This window comes from Crotalus tigris, unplaced genomic scaffold (genome assembly GCF_016545835.1).
Source record: "Crotalus tigris isolate CLP2741 ecotype Arizona unplaced genomic scaffold, ASM1654583v1 scf7180000018122.1127207, whole genome shotgun sequence".
Classification (NCBI taxonomy): Eukaryota; Metazoa; Chordata; class Lepidosauria; order Squamata; family Viperidae; genus Crotalus; species Crotalus tigris.
In genome coordinates this window covers 131,653-152,192 of record NW_024096835.1, presented here as the reverse complement: position 1 = coordinate 152,192, position 20,540 = coordinate 131,653, and the positions used below count along the sequence as shown (strand labels likewise).

The 20,540-nt window shown below is 41.2% G+C and overlaps 1 protein-coding gene across 3 annotated transcripts in view; it reads left to right on the top strand.

Annotated features, from left to right (window-relative positions):
* The window catches only part of ABHD6 (abhydrolase domain containing 6, acylglycerol lipase), a 75,018-nt gene extending 57,810 nt beyond the window's left edge, over positions 1-17,208 (top strand). The window contains exons 7-9 of one of the 3 annotated variants that reach the window (XM_039348084.1): positions 2,075-2,129; positions 3,434-3,534; positions 13,502-17,208. In XM_039348084.1, the coding sequence (XP_039204018.1) occupies positions 2,075-2,129; positions 3,434-3,534; positions 13,502-13,678 (333 nt within the window). In that variant the 3' untranslated portion in view covers positions 13,679-17,208. Of the gene's footprint in view, positions 1-2,074; positions 2,130-3,433; positions 3,535-4,074; positions 4,252-13,501 lie in introns of those variants that run through there. The other 2 variants (XM_039348083.1, XM_039348085.1) reach the window with 2 other exon arrangements.
* The last annotated feature ends 3,332 nt before the right edge of the window (positions 17,209-20,540 follow it).

Sequence of the window (20,540 nt, the reverse complement as noted above, 5' to 3'; positions counted from 1 at the left end):
ATCATAGGAAAATATCTTTAAGTAGAATTTCCCCTCAAATTGGTTGTTTTATTGTTGACTACAAATAATACAATGTAGAGACCAATGAAAATTAAGTGCAGTGGTATCTATTCAATCGGATCTGAAAACTGTTAACCCTGAGATTAAAGTAAATTAAACCTGTCAAATAGCAAATTTATATCAATGTTAAGTGTATCCATATATGTTCGGACATAGACTTGCTTATATTATTTATTTATTTAAGAAAATTTGTATGGTCGCCCACTCAGAGACTCTGGGCAACTTACAAAAATAAAAACTCAATATAAAAACAATAAAAAACAACATCTCAATATGACATGGATTAGAAGTTGCAAAGAGCATTGAATTATTTTTTAATATGAAAGAAAGTTTATATTTTTGAATTTAAGACTAAAGTTGTGGCTATTTATGTTTAGTAACTAGAAATTTCCATCATTAAATGAGGACCATCTGGTTCATTAAGAACCTCACATGATTGCAACTTACAACTTCCTGCCAGCTTCCCCATTGATGCTGGGAAAGTTGGCAATCACAGTCACATGGTCATGGCTGACTGCAATGCTGTAATAGTGAGTTGACTACTGAGTGTGTAGATTGTGATCCTGTGATTGTGGGGTTGCTACGGTGGCTGGAATTTCATGGATTCCCTTTTGTTCAGCCCCATTGTAACGTTGAATGGTTGCTGAATGAATGTACATAACCTGAGGACCACTTGTAACCCTGTTTTTGTCACTTACTTCAGCAATATGCAGTGAATACCTTTGAGGGTTTATTGTATGATTTCTATGTCATCAGGCTTGGGAATAGCATACCTTTCTGAGCCTTCTATTCAGATTTCTAGTTTAGGAACTTTCAGCTACAATATCAAATTCCATGAGAGTGATGGAACTTTCATCATTAAACTGTAAGGCAAAGGTTTGACAAAAGATACTAAAAGCTTGGGCTGCTCCTCATTGGATAATAACACATATGAGGAACAGAATGAGGGTTATAAGAAGCTGCTTTAAATGGAGACAGACTCCATTTAAAAATTTTCCAGCTCACACAGGAAAGTCTTTGCCAATTCTAACTAGAAATTGCAGGAACTAAGTTTGCAAGCTACCCGTGGCAACTTGTGAGAGGCATTTTGTTTTTCTTCTAACTCAGGGGTGTCAAACTGCCAGCCCTTGGGCCGGATGTGTCACGATGAAACCTCGCCCACCCCATTGCCAGCAATAGGGAAAAAGCTCCGATGCTTTGCGCGATGTCACGTGATGTCACAAGTTTGACATGTCTGTTCTAACTGATTCTAATGTCCTGAACATTTAGAAGCCATACAGGCATTAGAAAGAAAAGTACTGCTACGTGCTATGTTGGAGGGATAATTTTTAAAAAGAAAAAAGAATAAAAATAAAAGAAATGGAACTATGCAAACATTTAAAAGTTGGGGCACTATAAGGGCAACCCTGACTTAAATACATGAGTTACGCAAGATCCACAAATTATAAAAAAAATATATTAAATCAAGATGAAAGGATGATTTTTTAAAATGGATGTAGCCTTGATTCGCTTTTCTTGTTCTTAGCTATCTTAGTTTTCCTTCATGGAAGATACATTTTCATTTTTTAATTACCAGGCATGTGAAACTCTTAGTTAAATTTTCTCTAGTTAATACAGTAGGCCTCTATTTCCCACATTTTCTTGCCTCAGCCTTTTGTTGTTATAAGTCTCTAAATAGTTTATTTAGAGGCAGAAGAAGAACATTGTGGCTTCAAAATTTAAGGGACTGGTTTGGACAAAACTCAGGAGCACTTTTTTGTGTGGCTGCTGATAAAAACAAGATCGCCAACATGATCGCCAATGTCCGATATGGCACAAGAAGAAGAAGAAGACAATAGTTTATATCTTAATTTAGTTATTTACCACAGAGAAGGCAAACTGGGGTGTTCAAGAGTCTGATTGCCATTCCCAGCAAGCTCTGAGAAATGAATAAATGAATAACATGACCTTTTTTAAAAAGAGGGAACGGTGTGCCCTGGCTTTATTTTTTAATACCATCTTTATATATTCATAGATCCTGCAGGGCCTTGTTGACGTTCGGATCCCACATAATGATTTTTACCGAAAATGTAAGTGCCTTGCACTAATTTTCTCTTTGATTTGAACTGAAAACAGCAGCATCTACAGAGGGGTTCCAGAAGGGAAAATTGCTTCGCCCCTTTTGTACATGACATCATGGGCTGGATTTGCATTTTGTCATTTTAATGAACTCATCAGATTCTGCTGATGCTGCTGACTGAGGACACTTGGACCATTTATTTATCTTCATCCAGAAAGAAAAATTTTGCTTGTTTTTCATTAATGAAACAATGCCAAAACAAGGTTAAGTGTTATTTGACTTATATCCTATTTTTTGTACATGAGATCAAAGTGGCATACATAGTGCTATTTTTTCCCCTGCAGCAACAATCCTGTGTGGTAGATTGTGCTATGACCAATATTGACAAAAATTAAAACAGTTTAATTTATAAACTATTTTGGGGTTTTTTAAAAAAATAAACTTGGCATATTTAAAGGACTAGAATCCAGTAACATTGGATGGAAGCTGCATAACAAAACAATCGCCAAACAGAGGCCTTTAGCTTTGGGGAACTGGGCAGAAGAAATCTGAAGTGGGTGTTTTAGTTCATTTGATTTCTGAAGCCTCTGCTAACAAATTGTTTGTGTGCTTCCTTTCTTCACTGAAATTTGGTTCTAGCTTTGAGTGAATCTCTCATTTTGAGGGATTTTGGTTAAAGTTAAAAACTTTGTAAATGATGCAGAGTCTTTTTACATGCCATTTCAATTCCTACCTCTTGCATTTTGATTGGTATAGAAATGCATGATGTGTAGCTAAGGGCGAATACCTGAGACTGTGAGAAGATGGAGAAATGGCCATGGGAACAATGGTTTGGGTTGTAACCACAGGCAAAAAAATGTTCCGTCTGTGTTTGTTTTCCAAGGAAATGTAATTTTGCTGCACCAGAATTAATCAGTGAGTGAATGGCTGGATTTGTTCCCTAACCCTCTTAGCCTGGTTCCTGAATTAGCAACTTCTCTGGATTTGCCCAGTGTATCAAATCATATGCTGAGGGACCCTCCTCTCCTTGGCACTGTTGTTTCCTCAACTGACCTTGTTAAGTATGCCTTGTGAAGCCAGCCAGAAAATTGTCTGAAAAAGCTTTTGTGTCTCCCTGCCTGTGCAGTCTCTCCTCCTGCTAACCTCAGTAATTATTTTCCTTGCTTCTATTGCCTCATTGACAACAGTCTGTTGCCATTATTTTCTTTCTGGGTGAAGATCTTGAAGTCTGTTTCAGCATAATTGGAATGCCTCATTGCTTTGGATGGACTGATTTGCTTCTCTCCCCCTCACTTCTTTTTCTCCTCTGTAAAGTGTTTTTAGAACTAATAGATGAAAAGAAAGCGACCTGCCTTTATGACAACATGAGCAAGATCAAAGCTGCAACACAGATTATCTGGGGGAAGCAAGATCAGGTATATCAGTTTTTCTGTAAGGTTTTTAACCAAGACCAGACTGTACTAGTCTGTTCTTCAGTATAATGTTGCCTCATTCAATTGTGAAATACATAATGCATGTCCCAATTGTATGGTATTGAGTAACATGTTGCAATCCATTTTACTTTAGAAGATGGAGCAGTTTTACAATTATATAGCCTGGTTCCATGACTTCAGATTGGAGTTCATGAAATTTGTGGCATGAAAATTCATACAGTAGGTTTGCAGTTTCTCTCCCTTTTTCCAGGATATTATTTGCCACATTTTCACATTTCTATGCTGCCATACCTCAAAACAATTGTGGATGGCTTTACAGATTAAAAACAATAAAATAGAAAAAAAATACCTGACAAAGCATCAAATATAACTGGTATATCAAGGGAAACCCATCAAACATGCTGGTTAAAAACACACCATACCTCCATTGTGACCATCATATCACCCCTCCTTCCCTCCATCTTAAGTCTTTTTAATTTTGTTTTCCTACTAGTGAGAACTCTCTCTCTCTCTCTGTGTAAGGAACCTTATCTGCTCCAGATCAGCAGTTCCCCAGATGAGCTTACTGTCTTCCAAGAGCAGATATTGTCTCCAAGTGATCATGTAAGCGGATGGCAGGCCACGTTAGTTTCTCCACATAGCATTGCCTCAGAAAAAAAAAAAGTTGGGCTCTCGTTACAATGAAGATTATATTACAGCAGTAGAGTTACTAAAGGAGAGAGAATAACTAACAAATGTGACTTTGGGAAGGAAATGAGAGGACAGGAAAAAAGTAGGAAATGATGGCAAATGAGGAAATAATTTTATGTGAAGGAAACTGAAGGAAGCGCTGGATGAGCCTGAATGAAAATGGCTCTAAGTATATAATAGTACATAGCCATAGTCTCCAGCAGCCTTTCTTTAAAATCTCTACTCTCACATAGAGCCCATGTGTTTCTTCTGCCAGTCGTCTCAAACTGTAACAAGCATGGACAATCTCCAACAGCCTATGGCACAGGTCGGCAACCTGCGGCTCCGGAGCCGCATGCGGCTCTTTGAGCCTTCCCCTGTGGCTCCCAGCCTCCTCTGCCTTTGCAGAGAGAGACAGAGACAGAGGCAATTGTGCTTCCCTGCTTCTCTCTCTCTCTCTCTCTCTCTCTCTCTCTCTCTCTCTCTCTCTCTCTGTGTGTGCGTGTGTGTGTGTGCGTGTGTGTGTGTGTGTGTGTAAAAAAGAGAGTGCACTCACAATGTTCTCCGAGGAGCTGAGAAGCTTAGTGGGTGGAGCTCCTCCCTTTGCTGCTCTCTGCAGGAAGCAGGAAGGGCAGGCGAGAGCTAGCTAGCCCAGCTAGGCTGACTCAGTACAGATAATTGAACAAACTTTGTTGCATTACATTCTTGATTAAATTATATTTCCAATGATATATAATTTTATGGTACTACTCCAAAATAAAAGGGGGTGTTATTAGCTATCAAACCTCAAAAATACACTTTTCCCAAAAGATTTCCACAATTTTGGCCACTACTGTAACTAGTCTAGCACTGATGTTTACCTACTGTGAATAATGAAATGTCTGCAAGAAAATCACCAAGCTCAGAGATCACCAAGGACCCCCTCATAAAAGGAACTGTTGCTATATCATGGCAACAACTGATATATAAAGTATCTCATTCTCATGGCTCAGAAACACCATAGGCCAGGGGTAGGCAACCCAAAACACTCAAAGAGCCACTTGGACCCGTTTCCCACCAAAAACAAAACACCGGGAGCCACAAAACCCTTTTGATATCTAAAATGAAGATAACACTGCATATATCCTTTTTTACCTTTATTATAGGTGTGTGTGTGTGTGTGTGTGTGTATGTATATGTGTATATATATATATGTATGTGTATGTATGTATGTGTGTGTATATGTATGTATGTATGTGTATGTATGTATGTATATATATATATTCAAAATATAAAAACGAGCACCAGGAGGTAAAACAATTAAAAGTTTAATAAATAAATAACCTAGCTTTCGATGGCTATATTGCTGCCATCATCGTCAGGGTGTTAAAAGCCAGAGGGTGGGGGAGCTCGTTTATAGGCACAAACGCGCCTGCACACGGCTCATAGACCTCGTTATGGGGCCCGGTCGATTGATCCTCTCATCACTCATGTCAGAAGTGTTTCTGAGTTCTAAGTTCTTGCAGCTGATTACTTCTCTGTTGCGTGCGGCTCCTAGGCTGGGAGGCGAGCATTCCATGTCACTACGCACTAGAGTAACATGTGTAACTGCAGACCAATCCTGCGATGAAATCCCAGATCTGGCTATCTTCCTCCCCCGTGTCTGACGTATCACTCTCAGGGGGCATGCCACCCCATGCGTGCTCCCATCTTCCCCTATAGCCCCCAACCCGCCGCCCTTCCGTGCGTGGGATGCACAGCAGTTCGTTGCGATCTCCGTTCCTGTCAGTTTGGCGTCCGATTCAACTCTCCCTTCGGAGGAAATTCCAACTGCGGTCTTCGCGCGTGCGCCCTCACGTTTCCACCGTACTACTTGGGAACGCGTGATGGGACCCTTAATGGGGCGGTTGCAGTCAGTAGGTCGGACGCAATATCGAGGAGAGGGAGGGGGAAGGGGAGGAGTGTTCGGGGCATCCAGGGCACTAGGGGTGGGTTGCTGTTGTCAACGAATTCTTCATTCATCAATGGGTGCGCGCAGGAATTGCTAATAGCCGGGGGCACTCCGGATGGTAGGATCGTCCTTACCTCGTTGTCTATCTCTTCGTTGGAACAATTGAGATTGCAAACAGTGGGGTGCTTCCTCCGTCTGGAACAAATGCGTGCCTCCCAAGTTTTCATGACCTGGTGTGCAGGATGTAACTCCACACATCGATTAATAGAGTTACAGTCTGAGAACCAAGCCTCTTTGAGGAGTCTGCCGCTCTTGGAGGCATCACTAGCAATAACCTGCACCCCATTGAAATCAAACTTGTGTCCAAGCTCTACCATGTGAGTGAGGATTTGTGAATAGTGCTCCCCTCTTTTTATTGCCAGCTTGTGTTCCTGTATTCTTGTCCTTACTCTTTTAGAGGTTTCTCCCACGTAATTACCTGGGCAATCTATACAATGGATTCTATAGATCACCCCAGATTTCTCAGTAACGGGGAGTGGATCTTTCAACCTCATGATACAGGAACGCAATGTGCAGTCCGGTCTATGTGCCACCCTTATTCCATAGGGTGACAATAGCCTAGCCGTGGCTTCAGAAACGTTACTGACATAGGGGAGAGTAATACGTGTAGTCTGTACACAGACGTACTGGTGGCTTCATCAGATGTGCTAAGGATCATCGCGAACTGTGCCGTACTAGGTTCAAAGACCAGCATTTTGCTGCATTAAACCACCATATTCAGCTGGTTTTTAACAACACAAGATTGCGTGCTACAAATAGACTCCAGGATAAGATTGAGGGATTACGAGAATTACGTAAGAACACTATTCCCTCTGAGAACCTTGTACATAACCTCTCTAGTAAGACACTTACCCACTCCCAACTTTCCCTTTTACAATGGGATGTGGGACACAACTTAACGGACGCTCGCGCGTTGGATTTTATGGCGGCGCTAGAACCAACGTTACACCGTGTTGGTATGGAGGAGGTTGGAGATGACATCAGGCACCATGTAGTGGGATTACTTATGAATCATCGACCCCACCAAGCTCTATCGAGGAATGAGTTGGAAGCTCTTGCCCAGCTCAAGAAGGATGATGCAACCCTCATATTGCCAGCTGACAAGGGGAGAGCTACGGTTGTCATGGATAGAGCACATTACATCAGTAAGGCGTCGGGGTTGCTTGAGGACACTACGGCCTACAGGATTGTGAGTGGGGACCCCATGGTGACCCTTAAAAATCGAGTCAATAAGACGCTCAACGCCCTGAAACGAGGTAGAAGATTAGATGACATAACCCTTTTGAGGATACGCCCTAGCGACACGGCGGTGGCTAGATTCTATGGGCTACCCAAAGTGCACAAGGAAGGGGTTCCCCTCCGCCCCATAGTATCTTTTAGGGGTACCCCCATGTCTGGTTTGGCTAAGTGGCTGAGTCTTCGTATCGGCCACTTGGTCGCTGATAGCCAGACAGTGGTAAGATCGGCAGAGGAATTCCTGGACAAGATTAGGTCCTTAAGGATAGAAGATGACGAGGTGATGGTATCTTTTGATGTCGTCTCCCTCTTCACCTCTATCTCACAGGACCTAGCCCTTGCGACCGTTAAAGATCTTTTGAGTCGCAGGGGTTTAGGACAACACCAGGATTCCCTTCGCCCGGAAGATCTTGTGGACCTTTTGGGCTTATGCCTCAAGACCTACTTCACGTTTCAGGGTAACACCTATGAGCAAATAAAGGGTACTCCCATGGGGTCACCCATTTCCAGCGTTATTGCCGAGGCTGTATTGCAGTGGATAGAACAAGTAGCGATGGCTCAGTATTGTCCCAAATTCTGGGCCCGCTACGTTGATGACACCTTTGTTGTCATCAAAAAGAGTTGGAAGGCTGACTTTGTGGGCATACTTAATTCGGTGTGTGTGGACTTGCAGTTTACGGAGGAGGAGGAGGAACATCAAGGCAGGCTGGCGTTCCTTGACGTTTTGGTCCATCGCCAGCCTGATGGGACCCTTGCTACTAGGGTCTACCGCAAGCCCACGCACACTGATAGGATTTTGCATTTTAACAGCAACCATCCGGTGGCCCACAAGGTCAGCTGTATTAGAACCCTGTTTAAAAGAGCTGACTCACACTGTAGCACGGCCAAAGCTAAGGCTGAAGAAAGGAAATACCTGTTCCACGCCTGTAGACGTAATGGATACCCCAATAAATTTATCAGGCGCCACAGTGCTCTATCCAGACCTCCCCATAACCCACCTATTGGGGAGCTACTTCCACAGACTACACGTATTACTCTCCCCTATGTCAGTAACGTTTCTGAAGCCACGGCTAGGCTATTGTCACCCTATGGAATAAGGTGGCACATAGACCGGACTGCACATTGCGTTCCTGTATCATGAGGTTGAAAGATCCACTCCCCGTTACTGAGAAATCTGGGGTGATCTATAGAATCCATTGTATAGATTGCCCAGGTAATTACGTGGGAGAAACCTCTAAAAGAGTAAGGACAAGAATACAGGAACACAAGCTGGCAATAAAAAGAGGGGAGCACTATTCACAAATCCTCACTCACATGGTAGAGCTTGGACACAAGTTTGATTTCAATGGGGTGCAGGTTATTGCTAGTGATGCCTCCAAGAGTGGCAGACTCCTCAAAGAGGCTTGGTTCTCAGACTGTAACTCTATTAATCGATGTGTGGAGTTACATCCTGCACACCAGGTCATGAAAACTTGGGAGGCACGCATTTGTTCCAGACGGAGGAAGCACCCCACTGTTTGCAATCTCAATTGTTCCAACGAAGAGATAGACAACGAGGTAAGGACGATCCTACCATCCGGAGTGCCCCCGGCTATTAGCAATTCCTGCGCGCACCCATTGATGAATGAAGAATTCGTTGACAACAGCAACCCACCCCTAGTGCCCTGGATGCCCCGAACACTCCTCCCCTTCCCCCTCCCTCTCCTCGATATTGCGTCCGACCTACTGACTGCAACCGCCCCATTAAGGGTCCCATCACGCGTTCCCAAGTAGTACGGTGGAAACGTGAGGGCGCACGCGCGAAGACCGCAGTTGGAATTTCCTCCGAAGGGAGAGTTGAATCGGACGCCAAACTGACAGGAACGGAGATCGCAACGAACTGCTGTGCATCCCACGCACGGAAGGGCGGCGGGTTGGGGGCTATAGGGGAAGATGGGAGCACGCATGGGGTGGCATGCCCCCTGAGAGTGATACGTCAGACACGGGGGAGGAAGATAGCCAGATCTGGGATTTCATCGCAGGATGGTCTGCAGTTACACATGTTACTCTAGTGCGTAGTGACATGGAATGCTCGCCTCCCAGCCTAGGAGCCGCACGCAACAGAGAAGTAATCAGCTGCAAGAACTTAGAACTCAGAAACACTTCTGACATGAGTGATGAGAGGATCAATGACCGGGCCCCATAACGAGGTCTATGAGCCGTGTGCAGGCGCGTTTGTGCCTATAAACGAGCTCCCCCACCCTCTGGCTTTTAACACCCTGACGATGATGGCAGCAATATAGCCATCGAAAGCTAGGTTATTTATTTATTAAACTTTTAATTGTTTTACCTCCTGGTGCTCCTTTTTATCTTTTGAATATATATATATATATATATATATATATATATATATATATATATATATATATATATATGTATGTAGGTCTTTGGTTGTTCAGGTTTTCTCCCGCGTAAAATTGGAAGTGTCTTGGCGACGTTTCGACGAAGTCCCATTCGTCATCTTCAGGCTGGTGTTTTCAGCTTGTGCTTTGAGCAGCAATGTGTGGTCTTAGCTGTTTCTTCCTTTTAACTGCCAGTGGGGGTATGAACTGATTGGGTGGGAGCTTGGCTGTGTTCTGATTGGGTGGAGGTGTGTTCTGAATGGTTAGGGGCTTGGCTGTGCTCTGATTGGCTGGGGGAGTGTTCTGTTTGGTTGTGCTCAGGTTAGTCTGAGTTGCAGAGGGGTTTGAGATTTTGGGCTGCCTTGCTATTTTTTGGCTTCGCGTTCGTGGTCGTGCTTCCTCTTCATGGAGGGTGTCAGTTTGCTTCATGTATGGATTGGAGGGGTTTAAAGTGGCTAATGATGCAGCTGTGGTCTGGCTTCTGGTTTGTGGTCGTGCCTCGTCATCGGTGTGGCTTTGGGTTTGTTTTTTGCGTGGATGTGTGGTGGTGACCTCCTGTGTGGTTTTTGTGAGTGTGGGTCTGGTATCATTTTTTGTGTTAGGGAGTCGTTTGTCAATAAGGGCGGGTTTCCAAATGGCTGGTAGGCGGGAGGTATCATCTCGCTTGTTCATGCTGTGTGGGCGTTTTTCTATCTCGATGGCTTCTCTGATTATTCTGTTATTAAAATGTTCACTTTTGGCAATGGTTCTGGTATTTTTAAAGTCAATTTCATGTCCTGTGGCTTTAAGGTGTTGGACCAGGGAAGATGTTGGTTCCTCTTTTTTGACTGAGTTCTTATGTTCTTCAATGCGTGCACTTATTCTTCTGTTGGTTTGTCCGATGTATGTGGTGGGACAAGTGGTGCATGGGATTTCGTATACTCCTTGATTTTCTAATTCAATTTTATCTTTGGGGTTTCTAAGGATGGTGGATATTTTTCTGTTTGTGCAGAATGCTGTTTTGATGTTGTGTTTATGGAGGATCTTACTGATTCTGTCTGTGGTGCCTTTTATGTATGGGAGGAGGGCTTTGCCGTTTTCTTGTTCTTTGTCTTGGATTTTAGTGGGGGTTTCTTTTTGGATTAGGTTTGTAATCTTATTTCTATGGAATCCATTGGATGTTAGTACATTGGTGAGAGTGTGTAGTTCGGGTTTTAGGTGTTGTTCGTCAGCTAAGCGTTTTGTTCTGGAGATGAGTGTCTTGGCTACAGAGTTGATCTGTGTTGGGTGGTGGTGTGAGAGAGCGTGCAGATAGCGGTTTGTGTGTGTTTTCTTCTGGTAGATGGTGTGTCCTAGGGAGCCATTGGATTTCTTGTAGACTAAGACATCCAGGAAGGGAAGTTGGTTGTTAGCTTCTGTTTCCATGGTGAACTGTATTTTGGGGTGTAGGCTGTTGAGGTGTGTGAGGAAGTTGTCCAGTTTTTCTTTCCCATGTGGCCAGATTATGAAGGTGTCGTCTACGTATCTGAGCCAGAGTTTGGGTTTGTGATCCGATTTTTCTAGAGCTTGGGTTTCAAAGTGTTCCATGTAGAGGTTGGCAATGACAGGTGAGAGGGGTGATCCCATGGGTGCTCCTTCTGTTTGTTTGTATTTTTGTCCATTATAGATGAAGTATGTGTTGGATAGGCAGTGGTTGGTCAGATCTAAGATGTGTTTGGGGGGGTTATATTTGTTTTGAATAGCTGTCAAGGCTTCTTTGATAGGCACTTGGGTGAAGAGGGATATGACATCGAAGCTCACTAGTAGGTCGCTGGGCTGTAAGTTTTGTTTCTTTATGATCTCTATAAACTGGAATGAGTTTTTTACGTGTGAGGTGATGGATTCTGCATAGGGCTGTAATTGTTTGGCGAGAAATTTGGCTAGGTTTTGTAGAGGTGAGCCTATGGAGCTGACTATAGGTCTGAGTGGGGTTCCTTCTTTGTGTATCTTGGGGAGACCATAGAGTTTGGGGCATCTGGATGATTTCTCTCTGGGAATGATTCTTTGCTGGATCTCTTCGCTAATGGGGGAGGCTTTTATTTTGGATCTGGTGGTTTTTTCCAGGTAGGTGGTGGGATCATCAGCAAAGAATCATTCCCAGAGAGAAATCATCCAGATGCCCCAAACTCTATGGTCAAAGCACGAAGCTGAAAACACCAGCCTGAAGATGACGAATGGGACTTCGTCGAAACGTCGCCAAGACACTTCCAATTTTACGCGGGAGAAAACCCGAACAACCAAAGACCTACAAACAAATACCCGCGAAAACCTCAGAAAACATATATATATATACACACACACACACATACATACATATACACACACATACATACATACACATACATATATATATATACACATATACATACACACACACACACACACACACACACCTATAATAAAGGTAAAAAAGGATATATGCAGTGTTATCTTCATTTTAGATATCAAAAGGGTTTTGTGGCTCCCGGTGTTTTGTTTTTGGTGGGAAACGGGTCCAAGTGGCTCTTTGAGTGTTTTGGGTTGCCTACCCCTGGCGTATGGTGTTTCTGAGCCATGAGAATGAGATACTTTATATATCAGTTGTTGCCATGATATAGCAACAGTTCCTTTTATGAGGGGGTCCTTGGTGATCTCTGAGCTTGGTGATTTTCTTGCAGACATTTCATTATCCACAGTAGGTAAACATCAGTGCTAGACTAGCCCTGATGATGTTACAGTAGTGGCCAAAATTGTGGAAATCTTTTGGGAAAAGTGTATTTTTGAGGTTTGATGGCTAATAACACCCCCTTTTATTTTGGAGTAGTACCATAAAATTATATATCATTGGAAATATAATTTAATCAAGAATGTAATGCAACAAAGTTTGTTCAATTATCTGTACTGTATTCTATGAAACGTTGTAGCCAAATAACCAGAAAAAGGAAGCACAACTTGCTTAGGTTGATATCAGGTAGCTTTCCTTCATCTGATTGTAGCCAGTGAGCATGAGTGTTTAGAGAGCCAATCAGGTGTCATCTTGTTTTGGCAATGAGCCAATCAGATCACAGTAGGATTCAGTTATTGATGTCATGTATTGAAGCTGAGAGGAGGACATTTTTCGGTGTGCTATGTGATCGCTATCAAGTTGGTTGGGTTTTTTTATGTTCTTTCATTTAGTGAGCTTGTAAAACATAATAAAATTAAAGTAATGGTGTAAAGAGTTGACTGGTCACCCAGAAAATGATTTAAAATAGAATTATTAAGTGAACAAGGCAATAGTGATAAAGAAATTAGAAGAAAAATTGGTGGAAACTTAACCAAAGGTGACATTTCTACTGTACACTTTTCCCAAAAGGTTTCCACAATTTTGGCCACTACTGTACCTAGTTTGGGTAATGAAATGTCTGCAAGAAAACCACCAACTCAGAGATCACCAAGGACCCTTCATTTCAACCTTGAGCTACAAATATTCTCCCTTACGGAATTCCATTTATGAAAAGAAATGTGAAAATTGTGACTTTTTTAAAACAATTTTTGTCCTAGTTGTTTCCTTGTGCAGTCAAATTGGTTCCTTTGTGAGCCAAATTTGATGCTGAAGTAGCTCGGAGTATCTTGCTGAATTCAGGGATGGCCAACATGGGGATCATTTTTTCTTGGTTTATCTTTTTCTCTCTAGTTGCTCGATGTTTCAGGAGCAGACATTTTAGCAAAAGCAATCCCTGATGCGCAAGTTCATGTTCTGGAAAATTGCGGGCACAGTATAGTCGTGGAACGACCCAGAAAAACAGCAAAACTTATTTTGGATTTCATCATCGCTGTACAGAATGCTGAGAATAAGAAGAAACTGGCTTGAACTTTTCCTATGGGTTTGAACTCTTAAGCCTAGCTGTATCAGTTGAGAGGAAATACTGCTAATTTAAACAGTTCTCAGGGATCTTATTATACAGAACTTGGTGATTGTGCCAAAATCCCTGAAGAAATCTGAATAATTCATATATTTAATTTAGAAGTCTTATCAGTGCAATGACTCTGGGATACTGAACAATCTTCACTAACATATGATAATGATAAAAATAATAATAAATAATAAAATAATAAAATAAAATAATAATAAAAATCTGCATTTCTAATATTTGGAGGAATAGTGAAAGACTTACAAGGTAGATGTGTAACACTGGGGGTTTTTTTATACCAATCACACATTTTAAAATATTCAATTTGAATTACTGCTAGGTAAAATAAGAAAAAAACCATCATCTTCTGTTGTTAGTATGTCCCTTTCTTAGTCTGGTAATGTTCCACTGAACTGTAACTCTAAACATCAGAGAAAAAAATGCCAAAGGGCAAATCGTTGTGGGACAGATTCTTATATGGGTTCTATGTTATCCAAAAAATGTGCATCTTGCCTTCCATTTGGGCTTTACCTATACAGTAGCATATCAATAATATAACACTGGTCTACAGATTTTGGGAAATTATCGACCTCCAAGATAAAATGTGTTAATTCTTACATATTTTGATTAGATAAATTAGAAAACAGGTGATAAAGGTAAAGGCTTGTGAAAGTGTCATTGCCTAACATTTCCAAGGAACAAGTTGCGTGATATTTTCTCTCAGAAGCCAAGATGCCTTGAAACTGTGTAAACAATGCAGATATCTTCTGCTACAGTTGTGGTAAGGTGACATTTGCATCTAAAAAATGCAGTATGATGGCAGTGGTAAAAAAAAGACATATCACCTATATTTTGGTTGCAAAATAGGGGATCAGGACAAGAATTGGGCCCCTCATTATTGTTGCATTACATGTGTAGCTTATCTGCATCATTGGCTAAATAAGAAGAAACAGTCCATGCCTTTCGCAGTCCCAATGGTGTGGAGGGAACCCACCAATCATAGTAGCAACTGCTATTTTTGCATGGTTCCCCCAGTTGCAAAAGGGATCTCAAGAAAGAAGAAGTGGACCCTGGAATATCCATACATTCCATCCACACTATGTTCTGTTCTCCATGGTGAGGATTTGCTAATTCCAGATCCACCAGAATCCTACTCTCTAGACTCAGATGATGATAAAGATGATGAGCAGGATGCAGCTGATCCGGGGCTGTCTATGTCAGCGGATCCGAACTTTAGCCCATCATATGCTCTTCCTGAACCATTTCTAATTTCACAGAGTGAATTAAATGACCTGATCAGGGATTTGGAATTGCCTAAGAGTAAGGCAGAGCTTTTGGGTCCAGATTACAACAGTGGAACCTCTTGCAGAGTGAAAAAGTATGAAAATGTTACATGAAAGAAACAATAAATGAACGGGAAGTTATGTTACTGATATCAATAAAAAGATAAATTTATGATGATTGGTGTGGCACCATTCTCATTGCTATATCACATTTTGTAGAAAGGTTATGGAGCATAATCTCACATCCTCGTAATTTTGAATTATTTTGATCCAATTTTAACCTGAAGGCATATCTTGGAAACAGGAGCCAATTAATACTCAGGACTTAATTTTCCTTTATTAGTGACCCAATTCTGGTAAAATTTAGCTACTTTCATTTTCAAGACTTTCTTCTTGTTGACCAGTGTAATTATTGATATATTTATAAAAACTAAAATATGACTGTCAGAAAATTCTGAGTCATGGAATTCATTGGCCACTTCTAGGTTTATGCAGTGACTTCATACAATCTAGCATAATACCTGGTTAATTGGAATATAGATGGCAATTGCAATTGATTTTAAATATGTAGGAAAAAATGGCCTAGAGCAAAATTTCATACAGAGGGGGCAAAAGTGAGCTTCCATTTCCTAATGTAGATGACTTTGCATGAGGAAATGTGACAAAAGGCTTGGATGATTCAGATATTCATTGAAGTGCTGTTCATATTAAGTTACGATTTCAACCAAGAAAAAATATGCACTACATTTTAAACGTATGAAAGTTTTGTTGATGCAGTGCAAGTCTTCAGTGTTTATATTGATTTATGAAGAAGATGGTTTTGTATTCCTCCATAGCTCCATTTACACCTTAGGAGCAAATTGAAATATTGATGTCATCTGGATCGACTATTACTGCAATAGTCAAGTACCTATGAAGTAGCTTGGATCCCTTCTTTGAAGGGCAGGTCACTGATTATAAAACTTGTGTATGTATGGTTGTATGAACACACAAACATGTACGTACACAGAGGTTAAATTCCAATAAAGTCAACATGACTATATCTGATGCAAGTGGTTAGCAAATTCCCAGTGAAGAGTAATCTTACTGTACAGCTAATAAAGTAAATGGAGCTGTCCCAAAGCCATTTCTGGAGCCATTGTTTCAATCTAGATGGGACCTGATCCAAGCAATAACACTATATGTAAATAAATATAGAAGTGATCAAATTTTGGTTAGAATTGGGCTGAACTGCTTTTTTAGCTTCTTCTGCTGCCCCTTTTAATTAAGCGTTCTACTGAGTAAACTATTTACTTAATGAATTCTTTGAATTCTGTGTTCTGTTCGAAGAGTAGATATGAAATGTGTACCAATAAAGTAGAATTGGAGTATTCTAAATGTTTATTTGTTATGCTCACCCGACTCTTACAAAGTGAATTATTTATCAATCTTCAGCATACTCTGCTTTTAAATTAATATTTAAAGAATATAAAGCATACAGTATTCCTTTTCCTGGGTATGTGTTCTCATTTCTGAGTGCAGTTTTTTAGTGAACAAACATTCTGTATCAGATTTAGAATGTTGGAGTTATTGCATCCTTGTAACCACACTTTCCCTATTTATATATATACGGAGGCTTGTGAAAACCTTTCCCACCAAGAAACATTCAATGAATGTTGTTGTTTCATTGAGTAACAATTTGCAGCACTGCATATTTTAGAATAGCAGTTAAATGAGTGAACTGATTCCAAAGTAATTTGACTTTGAAGAAAACTTGTATTTGTTGAAACATTAAGAAAATATGTTGATACCAAGTCTGGTTTCTGATTTTACAACCACTGTAGAAGTGAGATACCAGTATAAATACTGTAATTTTGTTCCAATTAAAATACTTCATTTGTGACTAATTTCTTCCAATCATATCCTTACAATTCCTCGAATTTTCAACTTCTATTTAGGAATGCAATCAGATTGCCTTGCAATACATTATTATTACAGAGTCATGAATGGTCTATCTTTTCCTCAAATGGGGTTGGAGGAATTCAACTTTTATTGAGAAAAAATAAGAACCTGCACATTTTATTGAATAACTGATCAATATTTCAAGAAATATAAATTAAAATCCACACAGAACCAACAGAAAACAAGTCAGTAGGTTTAATCTGGGTCTCAGAAGCCAATGTACTGTACACAAAAAGACTCAATTAAAACATAATTGAAATATCAAACTCTTGAATATGTGGTTTTTTTCTCCCTCATATCCTTTCTTTTATTTCTGGCATTCCGACTGCAAGTGCCACTGCTTGATAGCTAAATCTACCCAGTGAGCCTGCTAGCAGAGGAAGTCCTTGCTTTACAACCATTCATTTAGCAACTGTTCAAAGTTAAATGGCACTGAAAAAAATGATACAAAACCTGATACAACCATCTCAACATGCTTTCTGACCAGCAAGCCAATGAGAGAAACTGGATGTGCTTAATGACTGTGATTCATTTAACTGCAGTGATTTGCTTAACAAACATACAAAAAAAAAAAGATCATAAAATTGGGCATGATTCACTTTAACAATTGTTTACACTACCTGGTATGATGACGGGTGCATCCTGGGTGGGGGAAGCGGACATAAAATCCCCCCCCCGGTTGTTGCGGCTCTTCCACTGACGGTGTCCCCATAAGCCGGGGTGTGTGTGTGTGGCTGCATCATCTACCACAGCTCATGATTAATCACATGTTTCTCCTTGCCTTCCAGGTGGAGCCCTGGTAGAGGGGGCCGCCTGTCAAGCCTCTGTAGGCTCGACACTGATGGGAGGGGGGAGGGGGACAAGGACAGCACCTGGGGGCATCCAAATACAGTGGAGGAGGCCAGCGACAACCAACAGTGACAACCCTTTCCTCCCCCGTTACCTGGACTATCAAAGGGGAACCTGGCAGAGCAAGGCGGTGTGTCCGTCCGTGGTTGTCCCACTGAACAGCTGATTGGCTCCACAGCGGCCCGCCGAACAGCTGTTTGGCACAGGGAAGCACCAGGACACCAGAAGCCTGCAGTGCAAACAGCTGGTCGGCATAGGGAAGCTACACGGAGCCGGGAGCCTGCAGTGCGTCCTGCCTGGCTGCTCTTATTAACTCGCACATCAGATGCTGGTTAGGTGGGGGGGGGGTGGGACCCAGTTGGGAAACACATATGTAAGGCGCTGGGAGGCGATTGCTTCCAGCATAACTTTGTTTGCTGTTTCTGTGACTAAACGCATGCCAGAATGTTCTGTGATTAAAGCCAGCCATCTGTGAATTCAATGACTTGTTTCTTGTTGGAGCCAGGGGTGTGGCAAGGACTTCTAACACTCTGCTTAACAATGGATATTCTGGTTACAACTATGGTTGTAAGCTGTAGTGGTATATAACCATCTGCCCCATAAACAATGTAAAATTGACTATCTTGTGATCAATAGTCACAGTTGACTGCAGGAGTGGGGTGGGAGGTGGAGAGAGAAGTAAATATGCCCAGGAGAATGGGGGAGGAGAATAAATGCAATGACTGAAGTCCTCAATTGGAAAGTCTACCTGGTATTGACTTTTGTGAAAGATTAATGTACTCTTGAATTAATATGGAACCAGTTTCAGTTTTTAGACCCCAAGATGCTCCTTTTTTTTATATCTTCTTCTCTCATTAACTTCAAAGAGAGCAATGTGGAAGTTACTGCTACTTTTTCTAAGGTTAACTTAGAGGTGTTGTGTTCATATGACAAAATTGTATGGCAGGTTGCACAGCATGCTAGGACAATGGCTGATGACCACTGTCCAGGGTACAAACTGCCTGTGATACACTGAAGTGCAAGATAACCAACTATTTCTCCCAGTATAGTTTATACAGTAATCTGTGTTTTCAACTTTTGCATAAAAGTTTGGTATTTCCCTTTATCATGTTTAGAAAGCAGGGCAACCAAAAGACCCAAGTTATAAAAACATTCAGGCAATTATCTTGCTCTGAGATTATATTCTTGGGTTTCTGATGCTACATTAGTCATTCCTGTGCTGATTGCTGAGCTGAATTTTGCTTTAAATTGCTTGAGATACACAGATCTATTGTAGTGTGATAAACATTTTGGGCTGTGATTCTTATCGACTTCTTGCTTGTAAATTTGGCTCATGATTACAATTACAACAGATCTAAAAGTTTTGTTGTTCATACCTACACTGTTAGGTATTTAATGAGAAGGTGGTGACAAACTAAAGACAGTGAATGGTATAATTTTTTTTTTGTATTTTTTTATCTTCCAGTATGAAACTACTTCAAGGGTAATTGTGGCTCTTTTTTCTCCTTTTATGATCTTTAGAACATTTATGTTGTGCTTTCTGAAGAGTAGGAAAGTTTAATTTGGTCCTTGCTTTGAAAGAGTTCAAAGCTTTAAGAAGCTGCTTCTTCCTATCTTCAATCTGATGATAAATTCTGCCCTTCTTGATGATAATTCATCCTAGCAGAAACTAAGATGCTAAATTCTGCTGGCTATGTTGACTTGAAATATTTACAGGATGCAGTTTGACAAGAATTCTAAACCTTATCAAGATTCTTTGGTCACTATTCATTGAAATGTAAATATTGTTCAATATTGTCCAATCTTTGATCTGCAACTTCATATTCTTGTTCAGTGTTTTATGTACCCGTTTATATACCTGTTTCAGCAGAAGGAGGTAAAAAAAACTTCCTTTCATCTTTAATGGTCTATTTGCAATGACCAGTATTACCATTGATGATTAACAATGGCAGTAGCCTGTTGTATGAACCCAGTCACTGTGGATACCAAACCATAGTTTACAGCTTAGTGCAGTGTGTAAATGCACCAATTTTTCTTCTATCAACCATCTTAAGGTAGAGGTTTGTTTTGAGTTTGGGAAATAAAAAGCCATCTTCATGGCTGTGAATAGATGGTTGGATGTTCTTCTAATATTACATGAATGCAAACAGGTCAACAGAAAATTAGTTTAAGATTGATAGGAACAGTGGTTATTCCACCAGCAAAGCTCTTAAAAATCGATGAAAGTTCTCTGCTTGCTGCAGGTTGGTAGTCTAAAACAGGGCTTTTCAACCTTTTTACACATTGTACCAATTTTAGGATATGGCAGCATCTGAGTACCACCAGTTGCCTAGCAAGGTATCAAAAACTTGATGACCCCCCCCCAAAAGGAAAAAAAGTGATGAAGTACAGGTAGTCCTCAACTTATAACTGTCTGAAGTTACAAAAAGGTGCCCCCCAAGCCACAGCCGAGTAAGACACCTGCCTGCCTGCCTGCCTGGTGGCGCTCTTCCTCCTGTCCGAGGTTTTTATTGTTGTGAGCATTTCTGTTGGGGATTGGCAGTGAGGGTGGGGTGGGGGGTGTTTGGTTTATATTCCCCCTGTCTGCTGGCCGGTTGCAGCAGGTTTTGGTCACTTCACATGACTCTGGGATACTGTGACCGTCATAAATATGAATCAGTTGCCAAGCATCTGAATGTAAATCACAAGACCCTGGAGATGCTGCAACATTCCAGCTGTTGGTGCTTCTTCTGGGCTCAGCAGAAGCACC